This window comes from Agelaius tricolor, unplaced genomic scaffold (genome assembly GCF_023055355.1).
Source record: "Agelaius tricolor isolate 1412-34295 unplaced genomic scaffold, bAgeTri1.0.p SCAF_89, whole genome shotgun sequence".
In the NCBI taxonomy this organism is placed as follows: Eukaryota; Metazoa; Chordata; class Aves; order Passeriformes; family Icteridae; genus Agelaius; species Agelaius tricolor.
Window position 1 is genome coordinate 669,632 of NW_027269349.1, and position 21,018 is coordinate 690,649.

General features: G+C 41.8%; 1 protein-coding gene and 1 long non-coding RNA gene across 5 annotated transcripts in view; one reads left to right on the top strand and one right to left on the bottom strand.

The window, feature by feature from the left end:
- The first annotated feature begins 326 nt into the window (after positions 1–326).
- Positions 327–21,018, top strand: part of LOC139585746 (uncharacterized) — a 37,023-nt gene continuing 16,331 nt past the window's right edge. Inside the window, exons 1-11 of one of the 4 annotated variants that reach the window (XR_011677277.1) lie at positions 335–1,123; positions 1,198–1,225; positions 1,318–1,360; positions 1,438–1,600; positions 5,800–5,862; positions 5,939–5,980; positions 6,076–6,119; positions 6,221–6,264; positions 6,346–6,386; positions 6,468–8,011; positions 8,629–11,149. Coding sequence is in view for 3 of the 4 variants with exons in the window: in XM_071418668.1 (XP_071274769.1) it covers positions 1,583–1,600; positions 5,800–5,862; positions 5,939–5,980; positions 6,076–6,119; positions 6,221–6,264; positions 6,346–6,386 (252 nt within the window). In the remaining variant the exon portion in view is untranslated. The other 3 variants (XM_071418668.1, XM_071418669.1, XM_071418667.1) reach the window with 3 other exon arrangements.
- On the bottom strand, positions 10,261–12,608 carry LOC139585747 (uncharacterized). The gene is made up of 2 exons (XR_011677278.1): positions 10,626–12,608; positions 10,261–10,546 (listed from the first exon to the last, which is right to left on the bottom strand). It is a non-coding gene; the product is annotated as an uncharacterized lncRNA (long non-coding RNA).

Genomic DNA, 21,018 nt, shown 5'->3' on the forward strand with positions numbered 1-21,018 from the left:
TTCATCGTGTCACAAGAGGGATCTGCCCAGTGTCAAAGATGATGTTTGAGATTGAGGCTTCAGGTGAGTTGGGGATTGTGACTGGGAGAGGGAGGGTGAGCAGGTATCCAGTTAGGAGTTATTGTTGGGGGGGTGGTTTTGAAGGCAGCAGGGTGAGAAAGGGTGTTTATTTGAGCCCCCCACCCAAGGCCTTTTAGAAGCCGAGCAGAGGCATTCACACGTCTTACAGCACACAAGGTCATCCACTGCACTCACAGGAATGCCATTTCACTTTGCCTTTCTCTTACCCAGGTACCACTCATAATAACGGCCACAGTCTCGGAATCAGGATGAAGCTGGAGCCTGAAGGAGCCAGGCACACTCAGGAGAGGGCAAGTAGCCGACTCACTGGGATTTGGCCCACATAACTCTGTACTCATACTTTGGTTTTGTTTTTCTTTATTGTAGCTGACCGAGAGGCTAACAGGTGATCACAGGGCCCTCCGAGGCAGACTCATTTCAGGCGCAACGTGGATCCACATCACCGATCATCCAAAAGATAAGTCAGGGCCACGGCCTGGAGATGGCACAATGGGAGAGCAGCGGGTTGGGAGTTCCTGGGACAGATTTAAAAATTAGCAGAGGGAAAAGCAATCTCCTCCAAGGGGCCTCTTAGGACAGCTAAAGGGAGAGGCTCTAGTTTTGATGGCAGCTTTCAGGCGGGCAGCGCAGAACAGTTCCGGTCCACGTCGTGTTGTCCGGCGTACCGTGTTACCTAGCGTGTCTTTGGGGTCCCTTTTGCCTTTTCCCCTCGAGACCCTCACCACAAGCATGCTGTGTTGTGTTTGTCGTCCCCCTGTTTGTCACGTTCCGTGTCACGGGTGTCCGCACACATTTGTGCCGGAGCTGCTCTGCCCTGCCCTGCCGCAGAGGCTGCTGCAACAGGACAAGTCCCAGGGACTCGCAGTTTGTGGGGCGTTGCCAGACTCTAGATGATATTCCTAGATAGACAGGAGATGTTTGGAGCTGTGAAGTTATCCCGCAGGCCTTTGACTTTTGTCCTCACTTTCTTTCAGACGCAGAAGGATAAAATCCAGGGCAAAATCCATCCACCCATCCCGAGTGAGGAGGTTCCCCCGAGCAGGTCAGTCACCGTTTGTCTCTGCGGGGGGAGTGTAAAGTGTGACTCTGTTACAGCTCTGGTCTTTTTCTTTTTAGGAGGTAAAGCTGGATATCAGCAGTCAAGGTGAGCATTGAGTAGGGCACAGAAGCAGTTGTTATTGCTCCAGTCTCACTTTCTGGTGCAAATCTAAGCATCTGTTCCTGTTTTTTCATCAGCCTCAGACCGCGGCCCCAGGAGCCGGGCATTCTTAGGAGAATGGTGAGTGGCAGAATTGTTGGGTTTTGGCCGGTGTGCTGCAGAGATCGTGCATTAATATTTGCATTTCTTTCATGTAGCTGACTAAGAAACAACAGGGAGTTGTTGAACAACAGTGCCAGCAGCAACTTCCCAGATGTCGAGGCAGCCTTCTATTGCACCTGACACAGACCGGCATCCCCAGCAGTGCGAGAGATAAGTAGAGGGCTACAACCCACAGAGGGGATGAAAGCGGGGTGCAGGGTAGGGACCCACCGGGAGGGGTTTTTGAGTCCCCTTTGGAGATGGGGGTGTCCATGAAGCAGCCCCTTAGGCCCCATAAAAGCAAAGCCTGACTTGGCATCACAGCGCTGAGGCGCGCAGGGCAGAGCAGTCCCGGTGTGTATCGTGTCACTTGTCTTTTGTGTGTTATGTGTTGTTTGCATATGTCATGTCTTTTACCTTAACCCTATGCGGGGCCTGTCAGAAACCCTGGCATCGTTGTTAGCATCTGTGATCTCTGCATTCCTCGGCCTGGCACCAATGCCATGGAACTTTGGCCTCAGGAGCTCAGACAGGCATCAGACTCTCTTGTCTCTTTAGAAGCATCCGGTCAGGTGTCTTTTCAGGTCTTGTTCTGAGCTGTGTGGACAGCTGTGCCCCGCCAGGATCCATTATGGCGGACTAGGACTGGAAAGAACGTGAGGGCAGGTAGAGGCTTCTGGCCGTAGGATTCTCGGGCATCCATCTTTGCAGTTCTTGGAATAAATCATTCAGTTAGCATCTTCTTCCTCCAGGTTTCTCTGAGCCTCATCAGCTCACCATCAGTCTCACCTCGGTCATCTCATTTGGCATCTTCTCGGTCCTCGCAGCCATTTTCCTTGCCAGGTGATTTCTGTCTGTGTTGTGTCCCTGTTGTCTGTCACGTCCTGTCCTGTGTCACGGGTGTCTGCACACACATTTGTGCCGGAGCTGCTCTGCCCTGCCGCATAGCCCGGCGCAATAGGACAAGCCCTGGGGAGTTGAAATTTGTAATGTGGGGTGTAGTTGGACTGTAGATGCTATTCCTAGATTGACCTGAGGTGTTTGCAGCTTTTGAGTCATCCTGCAGGTTTTTGACATATGTTCTAACTCTCTTTCAGGTGCAGATGCATTGCATCCATGGCCGAGCCCCCATCCTGGGTGTGTGGGTTCCCCTGAGCAGGTCAGTCACCATTTGTGTGTGCAAGGGGAGTGTCAAGGGTGACCCTGTTTCAGCGCTGTTTTTTGTCTTTATTTTTAGGAAGTAAATCTGGATCCCAGCAGTCAAGTTCAGGAGAGCAAGGTGATCAGTAGCATTTCTTGTTGCTGAGGTCTCAATTCCTGGGGCAAGTCTAAGTCTCCATTCTCGTTTTTGTGCCTTAGGCCATCCACTCGGAGCACGCCAGGCTCCCATCCCCAGCGGCTGATGGACCGGGTTTGCCGCTCTCGCCAGCCCTGTGTGCCGGGTCAGGAACTGCCGAGGAGCTGCGGTGAGTCGGGGAAGTAGGGAGGAGGAGTGAGGGTCCCCTCAGGTTTCAGCCATGCCAAATCACCTCATCTCCTCTTAACCCAGGCACCCCCTGTGACGACGGCCTTGGTCCCCGAGCGTGCCCGAAGCGTGCGGCCCGAGCAGCCGGGCGTTCTTAGGAGAACGGTGAGTAGCAGACTTGGGGGGTTTTGGCCGAGGGGCTGCCAAGATCGGGCACTGATGTTTGGTTCTCTTTAATATAGCTGTGTGAGAGACACCAGCCCGGTGCCAGCAGGACCTTCCCGGCTGACGAGGTGGCCTTTCTTTGCACCTGAGACCGGCATCCCCAGCTGTGCCAGAGATAAGTAGAGGGCCACGACCCACAGGGGGGATGAAAGCAGGGGGCTGGTTTGGGAATTACTGGGAGGGGTTTTTGAGTCTCCTTTGGAGATAGGGGCGTCCATGAAGCGGCCCCTTAGGCCCCATAAAAGCAAAGCCTGACTTTGGATCACAGTGCTGAGGTGTGCAGGGCAGAGCAGTCCCGGTGTGTATCGTGTCACTTGTCTTTTGTGTATTATGTGTGTTTGGATGTGTCATGTCTTTTACCTTAGGCCTTGGAGGGGCCTGTCAGAAACCCTGGCATCATTGTTAGCATCTCTGATCTCTGCATTCCTCGGCCTGGCACCCAGGCCATAGAACTTTGGACTCGGGATCTCAGACAGGCATCAGACTCTCTTGTCTCTTTAGAAGCATCCGGTCAGGTGTCTTTTCAGGTCTTGTTCTGAGCTGTATGGGCAGCTCTGCCCCGCCAGGATCCATTATGGCGGACTAGGACTGGAAAGAATGTGAGGGCAGGTAGAGGCTTCTGGCCGTAGGATTCTCGGGCATCCATCTTTGCAGTTCTTGGAATAAATCATTCAGTTAGCATTTTCTTCCTCCAGGTTTCTCTGAGCCTCATCAGCTCACCATCGGTCTCCCCTCGGTCATCTCCTTTTGCATTCTCTCAGTCCTCGCAGCCATTTTCCTTGCCCAGAGATTTCTGTCTGTGTTGTGTCCCCGTTGTCTGTCACGTTCTGTCCCGTGTCACGGGTGCGCGCACACATTTGTGCCGGAGCTGCTCTGCCCTGCCACATAGCCTGGTGCAATAGGAGAAGTCCCGGGGACTTGGAGTTTGTAATGTGGGGTGTAGTTGGACTCTAGGTGGGATTTGTAGCTGGATACAGGATATCTGGAGCTCTTAAGTTATCCTGCAACAGCTTGACTCCTGTCCTGACTTTGTTTTCAGATTCAGATGGATTAAATGTGTGCCAGAGGGCCCCATCCCGGGTGAGTGGTTTCCCCCGAGCAGGTGAGGCACCGTTTGTCTCTGCAGCAGAAGTGTTTGTGGTGACTCTGTTACAGCTCTGTTCTTTGTCTTTCTTTTTAGGAAGTAAATCTGGGTACCAGCAGTCAAGGTGAGCAGTGGGCAGAAGTAGCTGTTACTGCTCCAGTCTCAATTTCTGGTGCTGCTCTAAGTTTCCTTTCTCTTTTTTGCGCTTTAGGAAATCCACTCGGAGCCTGCCAAGCCCCTGTCACCAGCCGGCCGATGCACCGGGTTCCCTGCACGTGTGAGCCCTGTGGATGCATTCCAGGACCGGGTGAGGAACCCCTGAACTCTTCTATTTAAAGGTGCCATCTGGGTGGCCTTGGGCAGCTGCCAAGGAGTTGCGGTGAGTCGGGGAAGTAGGGAGGAGGAGCAAGGGTCCCCTCAGGTTTCAGCCGTGCCAAATCACCTCCTCTCCTCTTAACCCAGGCACCCCCCGTGACGACGGCCTCGGTCTCCGTGCGTGCCCGAAGCGTGCGGCCCGAGCAGCTGAGCGTTCTTAGGAGCACGGTGAGTAGCAGACTTGTGGGGTTTTGGCCGATGGGCTGCCAAGATCGGGCAGTGATGTTTGGTTTTCTTTAATACAGCTGCCTGAGAGACACCAGCCCGGTGCCAGCAGGACCTTCCCAGCTGACGAGGCGGCCTTTCTTTGCACCCGAGACCGGCATCCCCAGCTGTGCGAGAGATAAGTAGAGGGCCACGACCCACAGAGGGGATGAAAGCAGGGTGCTGGTTTGGGAATTACTGGGAGGGGTTTTTGAGTCCACCTAGGAGGTGGGGGGGTGTCCATGGAGCAGCCCCTTGGGCCCCATAAAAGCAAAGCCTGACTTCGGATCACAGTGCTGAGGTGCGCAGGGCAGAGCAGTCCCGGTGTGTATCGTGTCACTTGTCTTTTGTGTGTTATGTGTTGTTTGGATATGTCATGTCTTTTACCTTAGGCCTTGGAGGGGCCTGTCAGAAACCCTGGCATCATTGTTAGCATCTGTGATCTCTGCATTCCTCGGCCTGGCACCCAGGCCATAGAACTTTCACCTCAGGAGCTCAGACAGGCATCAGACTCTCTTGTCTCTTTAGCAGCATCCGGTCAGGTGTCTTTTCAGGTCTTGTTCTGAGCTGTGCGGACAGCTCTGCCCCGCCAGGATCCATTATGGCGGAGTAGGACTTGAAAGAACGTGAGGGCAGGTAGAGGCTTCTGGCCGTAGGATTCTCGGGCATCCATCTTTGCAGTTCTTGGAATAAATCATTCAATTAGCATCTTCTTCCTCCAGGTTTCTCTGAGCCTCATCAGCTCACCATCGGTCTCCCCTCGGTCATCTCCTTTTGCATTCTCTCAGTCCTCACAGCCATTTTCCGTGCCAGGAGATTTCTGTCCGTGTTGTGTCCCCGTTGTCTGTCATGTCCTGTCCTGTTTCACGGGTGCGTGCACACATTTGTGCCGGAGCTGCTCTGCCCTGCCGCATAGCCTGGTGCAATAGGAGAAGTCCCGGGGACTTGGAGTTTGTAATGTGGGGTGTAGTTGGACTCTAGGTGGGATTTGTAGCTGGACACAGGATATCTGGAGCTCTTAAGTTATCCTGCACCTCTTTGACTTTTGTCCTAACTTTCTTTCAGATGCAGAAGGATAAAATCCAGGGCAGAGCCCCCCATCCCAGGTGCGGGGTTTCCCCCGAGCAGGTGAGTCCATGTTTCTCTCTGCAGAGGAAGCATAAATGGTGGCTGTTACAGCATTGTTCTTTGTCTCTCTTTTTAGGAGGTCAAGGCCGAGAGCAGCAGTCAAGGCCGAGTGGGCAAGGTGAGCATTGAGTAGCGTACAGAAGCAATTGTTGTTGCTGATGTCTCAGTTTTGGTGCAGCTCTAATCATCTCCTAATTTTTTTTTTTATTTTAGGTGATCCACTTGCCATTTATCCTGGCCGAGCACGCCTATGCCAGGTGGGTTAGAGCTTAAGGTATCGGTGTGGCATCCTTGTCAGATTTGGGAGGTTGTGTTTTCACAGTATCTCAGCATGCTTTTCTGCTTTGTTTCATTGCAGGTGCTGTTGCTGCCCTAGGCACGCCAAGGAACGGAGGAGGGCAGGTGAGTCGGTGTTTAGGCAGGCTGACCCATAGGTGAGCATTACACAGCAGCATGCTAAGCGTGTACATTTTCTCTTTGCAGGTATCTTCCGGGCAGCCTCCGGAGCCAAATCAAGATTTGAGGTGAGCCGGGGCAGTGGTGCGGAGGAGTCCCGGGGATTACTGTTGTTGAGGGCAATAGTCAGGTTTTCTGTTTTGTATCAGGTACCCTGAGGAGGCTCGTAGCCCAAACTTGGAAAGGGCAGCACCGAAGCACACATGGAGAGCATCTCCATGTCCACGTCCGACCGAGGATGAATTTCGCCCACTCCTCTTCCAAAAGCTAAGTGTCGGGGCCTGTGGCTGGGAGAAGGGGAAATGCCTTTACTCTCACAGGAGGCAATTTGATGTCAGCTTAGCGTAGAGGTCTGTAGCGGGGTGGGCTCTCTGGAAGGAAAGGGAGAGGGTTTCCCCTCAGCCTCGCCAGAGCCTTTGCCGGGCAGGGCAGTTCCGACCCATCTCCACGTTCTCGGGAACTTTGCGTCGTCCACCTCCCTCGACCCGGCATCATCACGGACCTTTCCCTCGAGGAGCTTGCCTTCACGTCCGGAGCCACGGCCACGGTCACCCGGCAGTCGGCTTCCTTCTCTAGGCTCGCCGAGCCTCTCGAGCATTCTCTTAACTACTTCGGCACTAACTTCTTTTGACGAGTTCCATTTCATCATCACATGCTCTTGTCATAGGGCTTCCTTTCCTTTGGCATCATCAGCCTCTGGCTCATCTTGCGTTAGGAATCTCGGGTCCCTAAGGGGACAGTGCCAGGCAGTTGTCACTCGTCTCTGTGTTATGTCATCTGTGTCTGTGTTATGTCATCTGTGTCTATGTTATGTTGTCCGTGTTATGTTGTCCATGTCTGTGTTATGTAGTCCGTGTCCATTGTCTTGCGTGTCACAGGCCTTTGTCACGTCTCGACGCTTTATCGGCACTATTCCGTGCCACATTGCCCGTATTCTACTCGCGTTCCTTTCCGGATATCCCTTATTCCGGCACCTGTACATTTTTACTCTTTGAGACTGGAGTGTCTCAAAGGGACAAGATGTTCTCATCCATCTTCCTTCTCACTACCGGCTTTGGTAGTGCCTTTTTCTCCATGCCATTCTCTTGGACTTCTGGGGGGAGCGTCTTACACCCTCCTCATGTGACTGCAGCAGTTCTATAGGTTCCATCTTCCCAAGAGGTATAGGGTTCAAGAATTAGTATCTTCCAGAGAGCTGTCTCAAGTCCTGGCTTATACTGTATGTACTTACATTGTTTGTACCTATGCTGGTTTATACTGTATGTACTTACATTGCGTTTACCTATGTTGGCTTACACTGTATGTACTTATACTGTATGTACTTACATTGTGTGTACCTATGCTGGCTTATATTGTATGGACTTACACTCCATGTACACTTGCACTGTATGCATCTGCTTTTATTGTGTGTACTCATGTTGTACCGCTTATGGTCGGAGCTGCCCTGCCCTGGCACGTAGTCACAGTGAGATAGAACAGTTATAAAAACTTTACTGTTCATCTGTCTTTAATGGGGTTTTGGGTAGAAAATTTATCGGTCAGAGCGGGGACAAGTCCTAGCTGTCAGCCACTCGTTGACCGCTTCCTGTCGTCTCACAGGTCCCCGAGGCTGCCGATTTCCCCAGAATCTACCATTTGACGTCGAGGAGCGGCAGCCAGAAGAAGCGTGGAAGCGCGTTCTTCAGCGTCTCGAGTAAGGGCCGCAGGGAACGTTTAAATGGGAGGAGTGCGTGAGCGTGTGTGAGAGCACGTGACTGTGTCTGTCTGCGTCTGCTCGTCTCTGCGTGTGTGAGCGCATGCTGATGGGATTTAACCTTGTGTGTGTGACTGTTGCTTTTCAGGTTTTTCAACTCATTTGTAAATTTAGAGTAAAAAATCCCCAGCCGGGTTTACCCCCCCACCCGCCCCCCCCCCCCCCCGGCTGGTTTTTTTTTTCTTTTTTTTTTCCCGCTGGCTGGGTTTTTTTCCCCGGTCCTGGTCGGTCTGCGAGGCGACATTCATCGCCAAAGTTTGGCTGCGGACCGTCCAGGGACTGGGGTTTTTGTCAGGCAGGAGGAATTTTTGGTGGCTCCTGGCAACCATGTTCCCGAGGAGCAAGGATTGCTGGGGTGTAATTTAGCAGTTGTGATGAGAGGGATGGTGAGTTTGTGTGTCATGTGAAGGGGGTGTTAATGGTAGATGAGTGTTGTTTTTTGTGTGCTTTTGTTGTTTTGGGTTTCCTGTAACAATAAATCCACATGTAATGGAAATAGAAAAAGGTTATCATCTTGTGTTAATATGTGTGTTGTGTTCTATTGCTCTGTATTGCAGGGTGAACTCTCTCCTCCTTGCTGTGACACCTGGGCTGGCAGGGATGACACAGTGACCTCGGCCGGCCGATGCTGCCTGTGCCATCACCTGGGACTGACGTGTTTGATGAAAATCCTTTTGCTGGGATTTTTCTCCTGAGAAGCCTCAGAACAGAAATGGAACCAATAACAATCTGCTGGCTGTGGAGTGTGGGCTGGAGATGGTTTAGCAACAGGGGCATCTTGGATTGGTCTCCTGTGCATTGTTTCTACTTGATGACCAATCATGGTCCAGCGGTGTCGGGGCTGTGAGCAGTCCCAGGTTTTTATTATTCATTCCTTTCCAGCTTTCTGATGTCTCCTTGCTCTTTTAGTATAGTTCTAATATCTCATTTTCTTTTAATATAATAGAGATCGTACAATAATATTTCAGCCTTCTGAAAGGGGGAGTCAAGATTCTCGTCTCCTCCCTTGTCCTGGAGGACCCTCAAACACCACCACAATCAGCGGCCGAGCGGGTTTGTGCGAGCCTCTCAGGAACCCTCGGCCAGGCCCGAGTCGGCAGCCCCGACACGGCCGACAGCGGGGAGACACTCTCTGTGCCCTGAGGGTGCTGAGGGCACCTGGGCTGGCGGGGAGACACTCTCTGTGCCCCGAGGGTACTGAGGGCACCTGGGCTGGGGGGAGACACTCTCTGTGCCCCGAGGGTACTGAGGGCACCTGGGCTGGGGGGAGACACTCTCTGTGTGTGCCCCGAGGGTACTGAGGGCACCTGGGCTGGGGGGAGACACTCTCTGTGCCCCGAGGGTACTGAGGGCACCTGGGCTGGCAGGGAGACACTCTCTGTGCCCCGAGGGTGCTGAGGGCACCTGGGCTGGGGGCAGACACTCTCTGTGCCCCGAGGGTACTGAGGGCACCTGGGCTGGGGGGAGACACTCTCTGTGCCCCGAGGGTACTGAGGGCACCTGGGCTGGTCGCCTTTGCAGCAGCAGAGACACCAGAGACAGCGGTAGAAGATAAAGCGACGACTCTTAGCAGGGGTTCTTCCAAGGTTTTATTAGGAGTCCCAAAGGAGCTCCTGCACCTCGGGGCCTCCTGCCGAGAGCCCCCCGGGAGATGGGCCAAGGTCACATTTAAAGGGAGGTGGAAACTGAAAGTAGATAACATCCTACCAACCATTAAGTGACCCTAAGGGATGGATGCTGGGGGATGGACATACAGGACAGCGTACGGGGCAAGGCTTGGGGGGCTGACCCCTGGCCTCTGGCTGATCACTCGATGACTTGGACCGAAACTTCTGGATGGAGGGGATGGGAGGCTGAGTGATTGACAGAGAGCCAGGGTGGGGGTTTGGGGATGATCTCATCCCGGGAGAGGGATAACACAGGTAAAGGGAGGGGGGTACAGTTTGGGATAAACCATTTGGGAAAAATATGGGGATACAAAACGAAATTACTTCAAAGTATTACAAAGTATAAAAATGCACTACAGCAGGTTTGGGCAGCACCAAATAAAATGTAATAAAATGCTTTAAAAATAGAAAAATTAAAAATAAAAATAAATAAAATAACAAAATTAATTAAAAACAAATAAAAAAAACCAAACAAACTGTAAAGTGCTGTAAAGTGCCGTACAAGTTCCATAAAATGTAGTGCCGTAATGCAAGACCCTCAAACACCACCACAATCACCACCTTAAATTGGTCTGGGAAGCACCAAATAAAATAAAATAAAAAGCTTTAAAAATAGAAAAATATAAAAATTAAATAAAAAACAAAATTAAAAAAAATAAATGCTTTAAAAATAGAAAAATTAGAAATAAAAAATAAAAATAAAATTAAAAAAATAAAATGCTTTAAAAAGAGAAAAATTAAAAATAAAAATTAAATTAAAAATAAATTAAAAAAAATGCTTTAAAAATAGAAAAATTAAAAATAACAACTAAATAAAAATAAAATTAAATAAATAAAATAAATGCTTTAAAAATAGAAAAATTAAAAATAAAAATTTAATACAAAACAAAATTAAAAAAAATAAATGCTTTAAAAATAGAAAAATTAAATATAAAAATTAAATAAAATATTAATAAAATTAAAATAGAAAAATTAAAAATAGAAATAAAAAATAAAAGTAAAAAATAAAAAAAGGTTTCAAAATACAAAATTAAAAATAAAAATTAAATAAAAAATAAAATTAAACAATAAAAAAGCTTTGAAAATAGAAAAACTAAAAATAAAAATAAAAAAGAAATAAAATTAAAAAAATAAGTCCATTAAAAATAAAAAAATTAAGAATAAAAATAAATAAAAAATAAAATTTAAAAATCAAAAACTTTAAAAATAGAAAATTTAAAAAGTAAAAATTAAATAAAAAACAAAATTAAAAAATAACTGCTTTAAAAATAGAAAAAATAAATATATAATAAAATAAAAAACAAAATTAAAAAATAAATGCTTTAAAAATACAAAAATTAAAAATAGAAAAATAAATAAAAAACAAAATTAAGAAAATAAATGCTTTAAAAATAGAAAACTTAAAAAAAAAGCTTTAAAAATAGAAAAATTAAAAATAAAAACAAAAACAAAATTTAAAAAGCTTTAAAAATAGAAAAGTTAAAAATTAATAAAAAAAATTTAAAAATCAAAAAAATGCTTTTAAAATAGAAATATTAAAAATAAACATTCAATAAAAAACAAAATTAAAAAATATAATAAATGCTTTAAAAATAAAAAAATTAAATATAAAAATTAAAAAAAAATTAATAAAATAAAAAGCTTTTAAAATAGAAAAGTTAAAAATAAAAACGAATTTAAAAAATTTTAAAAAAGCTTTAAAAATAGAAAAATTAAAAATTAAATAAAAAAATTTAAAAATCAAATAAATGCTTTTAAAATAGAAAAGTTAAAAATAAGCATTCAAAAAAAAGCAAAATTAAAAAATATAATAAATGCTTTAAAAATAAAAACATTAAATATAAAAATTAAATAAAAATTAATAAAATAAAAAGCTTTAAAAATAGAAAAATTAAAAATAAAAATAAAAAAATAAAATTAAAAAAACAGTTTAAAAAGAGAAAAATTAAAAAAAAATTAAAAATAAATTTTAAAAAATTAAAACCTTTAATAATAGAAAAATTTAAAATTAAATATAAATATTTAAAAAATAAAATAAATGCTTTAAAAATAAAAAAAAATTAAAAAACCAAAAAGGTTTAAAAATAGGAAAATTAAAAATAAAAATAAATAAAATATAAAATTAAAAAAATAAAAAACCTTAAAAATAGAAAAAAAAATTAAATAAAAAACAAAATTAAAAAAATAAAAAGCTTTGAAAAAAGAAAAATTAAATTTAAAAATTAAATTTAAAAAAAATTTAAAAATCATATAAAAAGCTTTAAAAATAGGAAAATTAAAAATAAAAACAAATAAAAAAATTAAAAAAAAGAAAAAGCTTTAAAAATAGAAAAATTTTTAAAAAAATTAATTAAAAATACATGAAAAACAAAATAAAAACTTTAAAGTGCTGTAAAGTGCCGTAAAATTTCCATAAAACTGTCGTAAAACTGCCGTAAAAGGTGCCGTAAAGCGCGACTGTCGTAAAAGGTGCCGTAAAGCGCGACTGTCGTAAAAGGTGCCGTAAAGCGCGACTGTCGTAAAAGGTGCCGTAAAGCGCGACTGTCGTAAAACTGCCGTAAAGCGCGACTGTCGTAAAACTGCCGTAAAGCGCGACTGTCGTAAAAGGTGCCGTAAAGCGCGACTGTCGTAAAAGGTGCAGTAAAGCGCGACTGTCGTAAAAGGTGCCGTAAAGCGCGACTGTCGTAAAAGGTGCCGTAAAGCGCGACTGTCGTAAAACTGCCGTAAAGCGCGACTGTCGTAAAAGGTGCCGTAAAGCGCGACTGTCGTAAGAGGTGCCGTAAAGCGCGACTGTCGTAAAACTGCCGAAAAGCGCGACTGTCGTAAAACTGCCGTAAAGCGCGACTGTCGTGAAACTGCCGTAAAGCGCGACTGTCGTAAAAGGTGTCGTAAAGCGCGACTGTCGTAAAACGCGACTGTCGTAAAAGGTGCCGTAAAGCGCGACTGTCGTAAAACCGCACATTTTACGACAGTCGCGCTTTACGACACTACCTTTTATGGAACTTTTACGGCACTTTACAGCACTTTACGGATTTCAGTTTGGTTTTTAATTATTTTTAATTAATTTTTTTTTAATTTAATTTTTATTTAATTTTTTTTAACTTTCCTGTTTTTAAAGCTTTTTTTTAACCTTTTTTTAGTTTTAATTTTTATATTTTAAAGCATTTATTTTATTTTTTAATTTTATTTTTTTTACATTTTAGTTTTAATTTTTATATTTTTAAAGCATTTTTTAGATTTTTTTATTTTTATTTTTATCTTAATTTTTAGTTTTGAGGTTTTTATTTTTAAAGCTTTTTTTAGATTATTTTTTATTTAATTTTTATTTTTGATTTATCTATTTTTAAAGGTTTTTGTTTTATTTTTAAATTTTTTTTAATTTAATTTTTGTTTTATTTTTTTAAAGCATTTATTTTTTTTAATTTTATTTTTTATTTTTTAGTTTTCATTTTTTATTTATAAACTATTTATTTTATTTTTTTAATATTATTTTTTATTTCATATTTATTTTTGCTTTATCTATTTTTAAAGCATTTAATTTTTTTTTAGTTTTTATTTAATTTTTAATTTTTGATTTTTTTATTTTTAAAGCATTTTTTTATTTTTTACTTTTTATTTAATTTTTATTTTTGATTTTTCAATATTTAAAGCTTTTTATTTTATTTTTTAATTTTATTTTTTATTTAATTTTTTGTTTCAATTTTTTTTTTAAGCATTTATTTTATTTTTAATTTTGTTTTTTATTTCATTTTTTATTTTTTGCTTTTTCTATTTTTAAAGCTTTTTTTATTTTTTATTTAAGTTTCCAATTTTGATCTTTCTATTTTTAAAGCTTTTTTTATTTTTTATTTATTTTTTAGTTTTACTTTTTCTATTTTTAAAGCTTTTTTTATTTTTTATTTAATTTTTTTTTTAATTTTTCTTTTTAAAGCTTTTTTATTTTTTAACTTTATTTTTTATTTCATTTTTAGTTTTAATTTTTTTTTTTAACTATTTATTTAATTTTTTAAATTTTATATTTTATTTCATTTTTATTTTTTGCTTTTTCTATTTTTAAAGCATTTATTTCATTTTTTTAATTTTATTTTTTATTTAATTTTTAGTTTTGAGTTTTTTATTTTTAAAGAATTTATTATTTTTTATTTTTTATTTAATTTTTATTTTTGGTCTTTCTATTTTTAAGGCTTTTTTGTATTTCTTTTTAATTTTTAGTTTTAATTTTTTTTTAAAACATTTATTTTATTTTTTAATTTTATTTTTTATTTCATTTTTAGTTTTATATTTTTATTTTTAAACTATTTTTTAATTTTTTTAATTTTATTTTTTATTTCATTTTTATTTTTTGCTTTTTCTATTTTTAAATCATTTATTTTACTTTTTTAATTTTCTTTTTTATTTAATTTTTAGTTTTGATTTTTTTATTTTTAAAGCATTTTTTTATTTTTTATTTAATTTTTATTTTTGATCTTTCTATTTTTAAAGCTTTTTTTATTTTTTATTTAATTTTTAGTTTTAATTTTTTTATTTTTAAACATTTATTTTATTTTAATTTTACTTTTTATTTATTTTTAGTTTTGTTTTTTCTATTTTTAAAGCATTTCTTTTATTTTTTTAATTTAATTTTTATTTCATTTTTAGTTTTAATTTTTCTATTTTTAAAGCATTTCTTTTATTTTTTTATATTTTTTTTAATTTTTAGTTTTAATTTTTCTGTTTTTAAAGTTTTTTATTTTTTAAATTTTCTATTTTTTTATTTTCCCATTTTTAAAGCAGTTATTTTATTTTATTTTATTTTTTATTTAATTTTTATTTTTAATTTTTCTTTTTATAAAGCTTTTTATTTTATTTTATTTGGTGCTGTCCAGACCACCTCAAGGTGGTGATTTTGGTGGTGTTTGAGGGTCTTGCAGTTACCCCGATTAATAGGTAGAGATGATGTTTGGAGGCCACAGTGTTACAGGTAGGGGTTCAACAGTTTTTTAGGGTCTTTCAGGTGATTTTTCAGGGATTTTTAGGGATATTTTAGGGCTTTTTTTGCAGGAGTTTTTAGGAATTCTCTGGAAATGTTTAGGATACCTTTAGGGCTTTTTCAGGGCTTTTAAAATAATTTTTAGGGTGTTTTAATGACTGTCTTACCGGGGCGCCCCAGCCACCCCAGCCACCCCGTGCCGGCGCCGCGGCGCTCCAGCCCAGCCTCCCATCAGCGCCGCCCGTGGTCGCTTCCCCTCTCCTGCCGCCGCCGCTGCATGACGGGCCGAGCTGCAACTTCCCCACCGCACCCTCCCGCTTCAGAGCTGCTGGATGGCGTGGCTCTGCTGCCTCCTGCAACCACGGACGTCCCGGCATTGCCTTCCACGGCTGCAGTCGCAGCCCCGTTCCCGTTCCCGCAGCTCCGCTGCCTCCCACACCCCCCGGCCCGCCCGCCGCCATGATGACCGCCCGCGCTGCCGTAGTGACGGAACCCACGCATGCGCAGTTGCTACAACCCCAGCACCAGTGATATCACTCCGCGCCGACTCATCGAACCGCAGCGCTGCTCCCGGGATCACCGCACGCATGCGCAGTTCTATCTCCACGGCCCCGCCGCTACCCCCCACTGCGTTCGCCGCAGCTCTGGTACAGCCCGGTCCCGGTTCCGAGTCGCTGCGTGCCGCTGTCCAGCCACAGCCGGCATCCCTGTGCCCTGTCACGCCACTTCTGCCGCCACTGCGTCTATACACGGCACCACAGCAGGCGAAAACTGCAGCGCCTTGCATGTATCCTTCCGCATCTCTCCTTCTGCCGGCACCGAGAGATCCCTCCGCAGCGCGTAACCCTGAGCAACCGATACCTGGTGTGCCTCCGTGCTTTCGCCTTCCACACTCCTAGCACCCAGTGGGACTGCTTTGTGTCACGATTCGTCTGCACAGCCACATCCATGCACACAAACCGTGCGACGAGGAGGAGGAGGAGGAGGAGGCTGGAATATGACAGCTGCTTTAATAAATACAGGACAGACAGAGAATTATTTTGCCCCTGCAAATGCCAGCCCTTTGATCCCAACACAAAAGAATTTCGAAAAAGAACTGTTCCCAAATAGCACCAGAGTCCCCTCAGTGTTTGGGACAGATTTCTCGACCCACAATTAGACAGTAAACCCTGAAAATTTGCCAGCATTAATGCCAAAATTAGAAAACTCACAAAAATCTTTTGATAATTTTCACCTAACAGACTGGTGTGAAAAACGCCAATCACTTGCTTTTAAAATTTTTGAAAGTTTAATAGTAATAAAATGGTTATAAAAATAGTCATACAATTAGAGTAATAATAATTTGGACAATTTGAATTAGGACGATATGAGACAACAAAAACAAAGAGTTACGGACGTCCGGGTACCTTTTTCTGGGCAGCACGAGCCCGAAAAAGGACCCCTGTTAACAAAGGATTAACCCTTAAAAGCAATAGCCTGTTGCAGAGTCATACACTTCATACATGCTGCATAAATTCCATTCAAACACAGGATTCTGTCTGCTCATCATCCACTTCTTCCTTCTAATCCTAACAGCGCCTTGGAGGCAGGAAGAAGTTTGTTTCTTCTGATAAGAGGGCAAAAAATTCTTTTTCTCTGAAAGATCCAGGTGTCCTTTGGCCGCTATCTCGCTGCAAGTCCTTTCTTTAAAAAAAGTATCTTACATAGCATCATTTCTATATTAACAGTTTTTGTAACCCAAAACTATATTTAACACACTGCTTAAGAGAATTAATACAGCATTACTTTCTAACACAACACATATAATATTCATTTTAATATTTCCGAAAAGCCAATCATAAAATACTTGCATTTTTCACAATCCCCACTCTTATTCTTTGTAAATCCTTTGGCTTGAGCAATATTTCTTATCTACTTGCATCTTCTGGACTATGCTGGCAAAATAAAACAGGGGATTACACAAGGAAGAAATATAAAGCCAGTTCTAGCACATAAAATGAAAGACCTTAATTTCTTCTAATACATTACCCTACCAGCTAGGTTTTAACATTGTTTTCTAATTTTTGGACTGGTACCTCAGTTATTATATGCACATATATATATTTTTTTCTTCTTTGATTTCTTTTGCTTTTTCTAGAATGACTTTTCTGTGCTCATCAATTTCAACAATTTGATATATTAAACTTTCTACAAACACCCCCTTCTTTGGCCAATAAATAGTGTAAAGCCAACCTATTCTGATACCCTACAGTTTTTGTTTGGCTTAGCTGACTTGATAATAACTCTAAGCCTGGGCAGCTCCATTTGCTATCATTTCTATAACTGCTTGGAGTCTTGTAATACGACTCAATAGATAATTTGGGGTCAATACAGAGTTAAGTTGCTGTGCTGGTTTAACTTTTTTGTTTATTATTTGTTTTTTTTACCAAATCTTCTTGAACCATATCTTCAAGATTAAATTTAAAACAAATCCATCTCTCTCCTTTTAGACATTCAATTCCAAATCTATTACCACATTTTCCTAAGTTTCTTGTAATCCAATAATTTATTCCGTTTTGCCTACAGGTTCTTAATTTGGATGGGTTATAACAGTGGCTGTTGACATAGGTGTGTGTAGTTAAAGAGGAACTTTGGTTTCTTTCCACGCGATGCTTTCTGTAGCATTTGTGACACGATCTTGCTGGTATCCCGAAAGGAAAAAGAGAACAAATGAGTGCCAGAAACAGGAATAACAGAGGTCCAGTATGCCTTATACTCCCACCTCCCAGGCCTGTGAGGTTGCAACCCACAGCAGGTGTATTTGATCTTCTCGGTGCCAAAATACAGAGGCCAATCTGGTCGTGCCCTCTATTTCCTTGTCACTTTCGCTCAACTAATTTCCAGGCAAATTGGTTTTGACACCCTTTAACTGTGGTCTCTTAGCATTCTTCAGGTATCTCTCATTCAACAGGCAGTAATAATTCCCATCCACAAAGCTAAGTTATTACTTGAACACTTTTTGCAATAAGAGCATAAATGTTGTGAACTTCCATACTAATTATTCTCACAATTCAAGCATTTACTTATAACCCAGCTAGCATGTCCAGTATTGGAATGAATCAAATAAAGTTTACTGATGGAAATGGTAATTCCCCTTCTCCCCTGTACAATTCTCAGGCTAAGGTCAGAACACAAAAACAGTCTTGATCCTTCTATCTGGAGTATTCCTCCCCTAAGGAGATGTTTTATTCAGGCAGGACCAGAATAAAACCAGGCAGTGCTTGAAACCAGTGGCATAAGCGTTGTCTTAATTCTTAATTCTGTGTTGCTCTTTGTACATTTCTTGGATCATTTGCCTTTTTCCAAACTATTACCACTCAGTCCCCATTGGAAAGTCAGTTTGGTATCACCCGGTTTAAATGCGATAGTCCATTCCTCAGGTTCCTTCACAAGTCCTTTGATTCTGCTGGCATGAATTCACCCTCTTTCCGTGATTCTGATTGTTGCTTCAGTAGTACCTGTAAAGGACTTCTTAATAGCATAGTAATAAAAGAAAGATAATACTGCATTAACTTTTACCATTCACTTTTCTTCCAAACTTTCTGGGTTTAGCTAAAAGCTTTTTCCACAGCAGCCTCCTCTTCTTCTTCTTCTTCTTCTTCTTCTTTTATCCAGGCAAATTCTTCTTTTTGTGAGTTACAGTTAGTTAAATAAGAAAAGCTAGACCAATTTTAACTCTAGATGTATCACATCTATTGCTTTTTACTTTTTGGGCAGCATTTAATTGTTTTAGCCTTACAAACCCATTCTTCAGGAAAAAAAACCAAAAAACAAAAAACTTCTTTTTAACAGCAAACAACACACACAAAAGACAAAACCAAAAACCTTCTTACTTAAGAAAAACAAACCACTTTGTGAGGTTTGGAGAGTCAGCAATCTCTGCTTTGATTTTATCTTTTAGTGCTAGCCCCCCTCCCGCTCTTTTCACGGCCTTGCTGTCAATGCCGTGCTGCCACTTTGCTGCAGGGCCGGAGCAGGGGAGAGCAGCCAGGGGCATGGGGACCCTGGGGGCAGCCTTGGGTCCCTTTTGCCCTCTCTCTCTCTCTCTTTCTCTTTCCTTCTCTCTCTCGGCCCACTTAGTGGGGCCGACGCTGCCATCCTCGACTCGGGACCCCGGCAGTCTGGGAGCCCCCCTGGCAGTTCCGCCACGGAGCCAGCCCGCTCCTGCCCTGCAAACCCGTGTGTCCCCTGCTGCCAGCACCGCCGCCGGGTCACCTCCATGGATCGGTGCCTGCCGCAGCCCCCGAGACCCCGCCGCTCGTAGGGGGCGGGCAGACACCTCCCAACCTTGACAACCCCAAACCTGGCGTCCCCAGGTGCTCCTGACATTCTTTTCCTTTCTCTAGTCAACTTCTCCTCTTTTCCCTTCAAGGAGGGCCCATTCTGCTAAACCCTTTCTGGACCTCAGTTCGGCATTGAATAACCTCCTAACAACCATGTGTTAAGACACTTCCCTGCCTTTCATGCAAAAACCCCGCATTCACACTTCTGCTCTCTTCTAGCACCAAGATGTCATCACTTCACATTCTAACATCTCATACCACCTCCCTACTTCAACTTCTCTCTTTCTTCTCTTCTTACCTGTTTTTTTTGATTCAACACACCTCAGATGGTACAAAGGGAACCTAACTAAATTACTTCCAAAAGTAAGCTTACAACTTTCTTTTACTAGGATTGCAGTAGCTGTTAAGTACCTACTGGCTAGCTGTGGCTTACTGAGTCCAACATCTTTGATATATGAGCTACTAGATATTTTTTTACTCTTCCTTAGTCTTGAATTAAAATTTTATGAGGTACTCCATTTTCTGTATTTATGTATAAATGATAAATGTCTTTTCTTACAGAGGTAAGCTTAAAGCTGGTACTTAGGCTAGTTTTAACTTAACTCTTTTAATTTAACAATATCTTCTTTGGTCTGTTTTATATCATCTCCTTCTGTCAATTTTTTTCATACACGAATTTTGAAACTTGTGTGTACCCCTCAATCTATAATATTTCAATAATCTAGGTAATTTTCTGATCTCTCTCTTTGAAGAGGGAGGGAGAATGAATAAAATTCTTGCAATTTTCTCATGGTTGGTTTTCTAGCTACTTTTATTTATTAAGTGTCTAAGATATTTTACCACTGGGTAGTGAGTCTGAATTCTTTTATTAACCTCCCTTTAATCTTGTACTAGTCTATAACTCCCATCCGACTTTACTGGGGGAAAAGGGATATTATGAGGAGACATACAAGGTTCTAATGCCCCATCCTTTATTAGTCCTTCTATTACCGGCTTCAAACCTTCCCGTCCTTCTAAAGATACAGGATACTGACGTACACGTACGGGACAATCTTCTCTCTCAATTGTAACCCTTATGGGGTCGATATTTAATCCTCCCCTATTTCCTTCCCCACCTCAAACTTCTTTGTTGTTTTTTTTTCTTCATCCTCTTTTAAATAATTTTAAAACTCTAGCTGTCATTTTCCCATTTTCTGATATAACTCCTATTCTTAATTGCACTTGTAAGACTCTTTCCAATAAATTGCTACCTGCCCCTGGGACCAATAAGACATCTCCCATGCAAATTTTAGTTTCTTCCCTCAATTACTACATCTTTAATGACCAGAAATGTAAAACTTTCCCTCTTTGCCCCTGTTACTTTCACTATATGTTTGCTCACACTGTAACTTTTTGGAATATTTAACAGGCAGGTTCTCTCTGCCCCTGTGTCTATTACAAATTCCAATTCTTGTTCTTGGGGACCCGCTTTTAAAGTTATCACAGGCTCCAGATGGTATTTGTTCCCCCCAGAAAATTAGAGCTTATGACCTCCCTATTCCTCCTCTGTGCCCATCTCTTTAAAGATTTTCAGATCTTCTGCTTACTTAGGACCATTTTCCTATTTCTCTTGAGTTTGTTTATGTATTTAGATGCAGTTTCTTCTTTCCCCTCAAAAAGCTGTCCCTTAAAAACTTTTTCTTTTTCCCCTGCATTTCGCCTTTGATATGTCTCATTTATTCCTTTGATTATGTAATTACAATAATTATTCATGTGTTTACTCCCCTCCTCGTTATTTTTACCCCACTCAGGAGGTACAGCTGGCATTTTGTCTTCTCTGGGGGTCCCCGTAGATTATCTTTTTTCCTAAGCTTTTTTTTCAGCTGCTCTGATTAATTGCCTTTCTTCCTGAGAAAAATATTATTTTCATTACAGACCACATCTCTTCTGAAGTATAAATGTTTGGACCTAAAAATTGGTCTAATTGTTCAGCTATGCCTATGGGATCCT